At 38.8% G+C, this 8502-nt stretch overlaps 1 protein-coding gene across 1 annotated transcript; it reads right to left on the bottom strand.

Moving 5' to 3' along the window:
* Window positions 1-854: 854 nt before the first annotated feature.
* ran (RAN, member RAS oncogene family) lies at window positions 855-4234 on the bottom strand. The gene is made up of 7 exons (XM_016241170.1): window positions 4145-4234; window positions 3451-3527; window positions 2292-2376; window positions 2030-2155; window positions 1757-1944; window positions 1181-1351; window positions 855-1082 (listed from the first exon to the last, which is right to left on the bottom strand). Exons 2-7 carry the CDS (start codon window positions 3481-3483, stop codon window positions 1038-1040), a joined length of 648 nt encoding a protein of 215 aa, XP_016096656.1. The 5' UTR covers window positions 3484-3527; window positions 4145-4234; the 3' UTR covers window positions 855-1037.
* Between the last annotated feature and the right edge of the window lie 4268 nt (window positions 4235-8502).

Genomic DNA, 8502 nt, shown 5'->3' with positions numbered 1-8502 from the left:
AGTATGTTGTTGCATTATATATATATATATATTATTTTGTCTAATTGATTGAGGCTTCATTTAATATTTATGGCATTATCACAATGTTAAGCACACTTTTAATCAAATCTAGTACATAATTAAAATGACTAATTTAAAAAGTGACATATACTAAGTTTTCCCAATACGGAGTAGTGCCCATTTTGGGTTTACTGGTATTGCATTCATTCCAACTTATATATATATAAAAAACAAAACAAAAAAAAACACCCTTTTCATTTGAAGGAAATCCCATACTTTACAATAGCATCTAATATTGAAGTAAAAAGGTTTGACTCTTCAATATGAACCGCACTGAACACTGTCAGATAAAGTAAGACACCTCACCTATATTTATGTAAAACCACATCAGACCTTAAACTAGGTGCATGCTGTTCTATTCTTGACCTCATGGATTGTTGTTAGACTTGTCAGCAATTTGCACTCCAAAAATATCCACAGTATTTAAATATCACACCAATGACTAGCAACTTCGCATTACTTTGCTTCTTTGTCTGAGCAAATGCAAAAGAAACTTTCAGAAGCGTCCTAAAAAAAAAAAAAAAAAAAACTTTACGTGTAAACAATTGAATAGAGGAAATTGTCAGTCTTTTGTTTTACAAGTAGGCCACCACAATTTAAAATTCATTCCAACAGTTTATTAAAAAAACAAGCAAGGATTATTATATTGAGAATGTTTTTATTCCAAGAATTCCTCTAAGTGCTTAGAGCCTTACATAGAGAAGTAAGCACTGGGACACTCAACCTGCTCTCACACCTCTGAGTGAGCGAGTGTGTCCAAAGTGTAGGCATGTCTGCATGTGTGTGTCTGGTGGCAACAGTTAGCATGTCTACAATGAAATGAACCACACGGTTTACTCAAATTCAAAACAAAACAAATCAAAAATTGAAAAATAAAAATATTCTGCGCTGGGGTTTTACAGTAAAAGGGGGAGGGGGAGGAACCGTCACCAGGAAATCCCAGTGACATTGCCATAAGGAGGTCAGAGGCTAACAGGTTAAAGGTCGTCATCTTCATCTGGGAGAGCTGTTTCTGAAGCCACCTGGAAGAGAAATGACAATTACGGATCAGCACAGACTAAACGGGAACAGTTTTAGGAGCAGCAGCAGCAGGAACTCGCTGGCCGGACAATGCGCTTACTTTCAAGTCATGCTCATACTGTGCAGCAAGTGATGGATCCATAGCAATTTCAGGTGGTGCAAGGGCAGGCATCTCAACAAACTCCAGATTAGGATCACCAATCAGCTTCCGTGCGAGCCACAGGAAGGGCTTCTCAAAATTATAATTACTCTTGGCAGAGATGTCATAGTACTGAGAAAGAGAACGGATACATCAGTCAAGCTTCACATTTACAGTCAGTAACAGCCTGACATTCAGCCTTAACTAATGCATGTTTGTCTACATAGGAAACTCTGATAACTTGAAGTTGCATTGAAATGGAAGAGACCAATCATTCCCATACATCCAAGTTTAATGAATGATCTATTAGGGACTTGGTTTTATGCATTGGTTGTTGATTGGATAAAAGTGGAGGCAGATCAACATCACCAGAGAGAAGTCTGACAACTTACCATAAGATCCAGTTATGATGTTGATTAAACATTACAAGCTCAATTTTTCTTTGAAAATTAAACATGCATGCATGAATTGTTCACAATAAGATCTAACAAACATTTAGTGCATTTCATGAGTTTGAGTTAAAGATGTGCTCCGTACCTGTAGATTCTTCTTACGATGGAACACAATGCTCTTTGCTTTGACCTTTCTGTCTTTAATGTCCACTTTGTTACCGCACAGCACTATGGGAATGTTCTCGCACACACGCACCAAGTCACGATGCCAGTTGGGCACATTTTTATAGGTCACTCGAGAAGTTACATCAAACATGATGATTGCACACTGAGCTATAAAGAGACAGAGACGCACATGTTAAACCACTGCTGGACAGCAAAAGTCTACAGTGTGAATACATGATAAAATACTGCATACCCTGGATGTAATATCCATCTCTCAGGCCTCCGAACTTCTCTTGTCCGGCTGTGTCCCATACATTATATTTGATGGCTCCTCTGTTGGTGTGGAAGACCAGGGGATGCACCTCAACTCCAAGCGTGGCTAAGAGGACACAGAGAAATTCAAAAGCCGCCCAATAACTGTGACAGTCGCACCAAAGCCACACATTCCTCCAGAATAGTTGTGTCAAGATGCCATGTGAATGAAATGGGCTTTTCATACAAAGCAAGAGACTTACCAACATATTTCTTTTCAAACTCCCCAGTCAAGTGTCTCTTCACAAAGGTGGTTTTCCCTGTACCTCCATCTCCTACCAGAACCAGCTGTGGACGGGAAAGACAGTTCGCATGAGCACTGGTAATACAGTAGTTAACATGTCCCATAAAGACATAGCAGCAAGGAAATACTATACATCTGTTACCATTTCAAACTATTTTTTAAGGCTTTAATCAAACGCGGTTTTGAGAGATTAACTGAAAAACTACAGAATGATGATACTAAAAAAACCAAACAAATTCAAGTTACCGTAAAAGGCCATATGGTGAATAACCCACATAACCCAGTCTGTCATTCATGAGCAGAATCTGGCTGACGTGTCTTATGCCAAGTCTAATGATAAATGAATATCCACCGTCTTAATTTCATGTAAACATTATTAAATGCCTGGTGTGAAGTCACACGAACACAATTATATTATAATGTAACATTGCCATTAATGTAATTATATATTACTGGCAGATAACTGTAAAAATTGCACCAATCGCAGAATTATCTATATTTTTAGAATAATTATTTTGCAGACTGTCTAATCGCACAGCACTGTTTTTCCCCAGTTTTAATCTGAATCATCTTTTCATTAAAGAACAATATTCGTTTAAAATAGTGTCATAAGTAAAATAAATAACCCTGAGGCTGTGAAATATCCATACTCTGTCTGTTATATCATTTTAACATCACAAGTAATTGTCAGTGGTCACATGTAGACCCATTTTTGAATGAGCACCTGACTAATTTTCATTAGAAACTAATAAGTTTCAAAAGAATCAAATGGTTATTTTATTTATAGCTCCCCTTCAAGCATCACAATTGCCTGAAATTGTGACTTTGGAAGGCTTACATTTCAGTCACAATACTGCCACGTTGTTTTTTTAAAGCATGTAATTTGTTACACCACACTACTAATGCGTGCATATGCAATATGCGATTACACGTTACACCAATATTCTCCTTATAAACCGATGCTCAGGCGCCTGTTTTGCGTTGTTTATCTAGAACAACTCTGCTAATTCACGTCTTAACAATTTAGCAGTTAATCGCGCTAACAATTAAACATTCACCTAACGTTAGGCTCTTTTATTCATTACTCTAGCCTCTTTTAAAAGTTAAAGTCCCGTTACCTTAAACTGGACCTGTGGCTCGTTCTCCGCCATTGCTGTCTGTGTGTGTTTGTGCTGGTCTTTGTGCTGCAGTCACTCTGCGGGAGAGATGGCGGGACACGGTTAGTCACAGCACACACAAGGCCGCGCCGAGCCCAAATTACGACCACAGTTACACTAAACTGCTGGAACACACCACTTTCTCACTCGTATTAAAAGTCAAACAGCGTATAAGACTCGAAACACCCGACTGCGTTAATAAACGCACAGCCGCCGCGTCTAAACAAGAGGATGCGCGGAAACACACGAGGCCGCTGCTTCAGGAGCCCGACCTTCTCCGAAACCGACCGAGAGTCCGTCACGGCAGCAGCCTGAAGGCCTCGAGCAGGCCCGTCGGTCCGGAAACCAACTCATGGCGCATTTAAGCGTGCGGAAATTTAGGAAAATAAGACTAATTCACAAACAGGGGAACAAAGCGAGCGTTGTTCGCGCGGCTCCAGCAGCCCCCAACAGCTCGCGACGGCACTACGACAGAGATGAGCCGCGATGAAACACGCGCAACTCCACAACAGCGGCGAATAAAACCAATCCGGTCGATTTACGACACCTTCAGCCAAATACAAAGTCTTTCAGGAGTGTTTTGTCCTCGGTGGAAAACAAAACGCCTTAACGAAAGGAGTTCGCGACAGGACGAGCGGCGTCGCTCCGCACTCACCGGTGTTGAAGCGATCGAGGAAAAGAGCAAATGGCTGCGCCCGCGCGGGACTCAGCATGGCTCATAAACGCTTCCGCCCCTAACACGTGACGCGGCAGCGCCGCGGGACATACGCGCCCTCTAGCGTCAGTGGCGCGCAACGAACTTACTGACACCTTAAAGGGATAGTTCACCCAAAAATGAAATTTGATGTTTATCTGCTTACCCCCAGGGTATCCAAGATGTAGGTGACTTTGTTTCTTCAGTAGAACACAAATTATGATTTTTAACTCCAGCCGTTGCAGTCTATCAGTCGTATAATGCATGGCAATGGTAACAAAATCTATGAGAGTAAAAAAAACATGCACAGACAAATCCAAATTAAACCCTGCGGCTCGTGACGATACATTGATGTCCTAAGACACGAAACGATCGGTTTGTGCGAGAAACCGAACAGTATTTATATAATTTTTTACGTCTAATACACCACTATGTCCAACTGTCTTTGGGCGCTAACTCATTCGGGAGTGGTGACTTTCCACATATTCCCAACTTCTGAGCCTGCTCGCCTGAAGTTATGGTTGATTACTCTTCGGCTGGATATCAACACACACCCATTAACGTAAACTACGCCAGAGCACGTACACACCTCACGCACCGGATGCCGTGCGCGCGCTCAAGGCAGTTGGACATAGTGGTGTATTAGAGGTAAAAAATGATATGTCAAAATCAGTCAAAAACTGTTAAAAATGAAACAGTCGGGCTTCATGTCAAGTGAACAGATCTGTGCCATGCATAAGCCTGCTGGTAATCTCCTTTCCCAATCTGTCAGACCTTATGAAACAACTTGTGTCATACAAGTAAATGAACATTTTACAAATGCCTTCTGTAAATACAACACAATGTTTTGAGGTAGACTCAAATTGCCTGTGTGGTTTATTCTATTGATTTAATATGATGAAATTATATTTAGGCAGAGATGCCAACTAAAGCAAGTGGTTATATATTTACAAAGTTTTTATTTATAATTTTTATTGATTGATTTACCATATTTACCACACTTTTAGACCCCCAAAAGTAATGGAGGCACAAGTCACACATAGCCTACAGTGCCCCGCTCAGCAGGGGCGCAACTGCACATTTGCCGAGGGGTATGCAAGATCAGTGTTGTCGCCCCCCTGAATTCTAGTAGCCCCTAACACTAACTCCCGCAGAAAACGTCCTGCAAGTCAATGACCAAAAGCCCATTACTAGCTTGTGCATGGAAGGATACAAACTCATCAGGAGTGAAAAAAGTGACAAAGGTTTGAACCTCCTTCCCCCTTTTTTTAATACCATAGGGAAAAAAGTGAAAAGTAAAAAAAATAAATAAATAAATTTGCCTCAAAGTTATTCATATTTTTCATATTTTTATAGAGTAACATTTATTTTAAAGAACAACTGCATTTTTTTTTTCATTTTTACTTATAGAGATAATTCATGGAAAATTTGCCATGCTAAGTGGAATACTTCTGCCAAGATTTCACCTGGTCGAAAAACAAATACTATTAAAATGAATGTCATGATTCCCACTATGGCCACTAGATGGAACCAGAGGATAATTTGTTTGAACCTCCTTCCCCCTTTTTTAATACCATAGGAAAAAAAGTGAAAAAAAAAAATAATAATAAAATAAATTTGCCTCAAAGTTATTCACATTTTTCATATTTTATAGAGTAAAATTTATTTTAAAGAACATCTGCATTTTTTTTCATTTTTACTTATAGAGATAATTCATGGAAAATTTGCCATGCTAAGTGGAATACTTCTGCCAAGATTTCACCTGGTCGAAAAACAAATACTATTAAAATGAATGTCATGATTCCCACTATGGCCACTAGATGGAACCAGAGGATAATTTGTTGTCTCCTTTACCATTTCCACTCTGTAATATAGTTCTTTTTCATGTTTTGCTAATGGATTTATATTTAGACATTATAAAATCACTATTATAGCATTTAAAAATCTCCTTTTTGACAAAGTTCAGCATTGTTTTGTATTGAAGTATGAAGTAGCAAGAGTTTTCAACTGGAATCACACAGATGGCCTTTGAATTCAGAACAGCAATTTTCAGTGAAAGGTGGCCAGTTTGTATCCCTGTTTATAATCTTCTCAGTTTCTCTCAAATGTAAATGAAATGCCCATTCACAAACGTGTGTTTTTTCTTCTTCCGAGCAATAGAGATACTCAGAGTCAGGAATGAACTGATATTAATCACTTTGCCCTCTTAGGCAGTGGCAGAGCCAGGATGTGTATAGGGGTGGCCAGGAACCAGTCTGGGGTGGCACAGAAATCTTCATTATTTCTATATAGGAAATGTTTTTAGGACCTAAAACACAACTGAATACAACTAATTTGTACTTAAATGTAATTGAGATCATTTTTACATTTGAGACAGAATTACATCAAGTAATACTGAGTGAATGACAATTTTTGTATTATTTTTGTATTACCTAGGCTCCAGGTATTTTAATAAAAGTGCTCACTATAGCTTTATTGCTCAGTAAGCTTGGTTCTGGGTCTTAACTCCCCCAAAATCTTGTTTTCCATCATTGCATATAGGCCTACTCATGGATGAGACATGCAGATAACTATAGTCAACCTTCACTGCATTTTATATAATCAATGAACTCTGAAAAAGTCAATGTTTAACTTTCTATTCTCATACCTAAATCGAGCTCTGTACAAAGGTAATGAAAATAATGTAAGAAAGTTATTTTATGCATTTAAATATGGTTTCATTTTCTTTTCATTTTCGTACATTACAAATTGGCGAAAAATTAGCGCATATTTTCTAGTACAACTGCACTGTGCTCACATTTGGCCTACTTGTTCATTAAATTATAAATAAAAAATTAAATATCATCTTGCGCCCTATGTTGAATAGCATAATATTTCAGTAGGGTGCATGCATTTGAGAGACGTTCTTAAATGTAATGCATATATACATGCATGCTTTAATTGCCATTTTTTTAATTCATGACTTAACTGACGATGTATGCTCGCAGTTTCTAATGCGGTTTATTTATGAAGTGAGCGCGCGCCTCATATTCGCATACAGTTGAAGAGCGTGCGCCGTGAGCACAGTAAAAACGGCTGACAGGACAGGAAAGTTTGTTTTACTGAAATAACATCTCATCAGACCGCAGTTCACTGTTGTTCTACTGAAGGTCACTTGGCACCTGTAGCTTTTCCGCGATCGTTTGACTCGCGCGCTGAGGGAAAGCTGAAGTGCGCAACTGAAAAGTCTCCCGTTTGTTGTGGTCGCAAAATAATTTAATGTTCACGAGTTACCCCCGTTCCGAGTCTTAACAAGTTTATAATAAATAAATACCCCTGTGTGCGGCGCCCCATGCACTGCATATACTGCCATATAGGATAATATGAGGCGTCTAGGTATTTTATATGTCTATGGTATGCAGTATATGCAGTGCACCAAAACATTTCTCAATCATTTACACACATATAAAAACCCTCATCATCATCATCATCACACATTATACAAATGCAGATTAATGACTCTTTCCACTATATGTGATAAATGTTTTAAATATGGATAACATAGTTTGAAGAAATGTAAAATTTCAAGATTTCAAGTTATCAAAAGTAATCCCTAAATAAAGAATTAATACGAGTAATACTTTATTGGTAGATGTTGCTCTCTTTAGATCAGACTTCTCTACAGGACGTCTTCTGTACTGTAGAGGACAGTGATCATCAGGAACCTCCTTCCAGTGCTCCTGAAGTCCCCCCCACTGCCGAGGAGCAGCAAATGCAGGACGTCCAGCCTCAAGATCAGGACAGTCCAGTCAGTCCGTCAGCAGATGAGAGTGCATCACATCTGCTGAGACATCTGGACTGTGACGAGATCACGACCAGGGCCGTAACCACCATAGACATCACTATAGACATTGAGGGGGACAATGTCGTGTGTGTGAATCACCTGCATCTGTACGTTTCTCTCTATAAACAATGAAGCTGTGTGTTTAGTTACTTCAAAAACACCTCGTTGCTGAGAAATTATATATATTATAATTTTTAAAAAAGTTGCGGGGTGTTTCTGTGCTCCACAATGTTTCTGTGTTTCATTCTGCATCATACGATATCTAACTCTCTCTCTCTCTCTCTCTGTGTGTGTGTGTGTGTGTGTGTGTGTGCATATATATATATATATATATATATATATATATATATATATATATATATATATATAAATAAAAGTTGGTCCCCCCCAATGTTCAAGACATGGTTACGGCCTTGCGAGGAGCAAGGGTGAGTTTACTGTCATAACCCAAAATATATAACACACACACACTCTACAGGAAGGATTGTTTTAAATA

The sequence above is a fragment of the Sinocyclocheilus grahami genome, unplaced genomic scaffold, assembly GCF_001515645.1.
Source record: "Sinocyclocheilus grahami isolate Dianchi unplaced genomic scaffold, SAMN03320097.WGS_v1.1 scaffold614.1, whole genome shotgun sequence".
NCBI lineage: Eukaryota > Metazoa > Chordata > Actinopteri > Cypriniformes > Cyprinidae > Sinocyclocheilus > Sinocyclocheilus grahami.
Note: the sequence above shows the minus strand (reverse complement) of the source record. Positions and strands in the feature narration are given on the sequence as shown.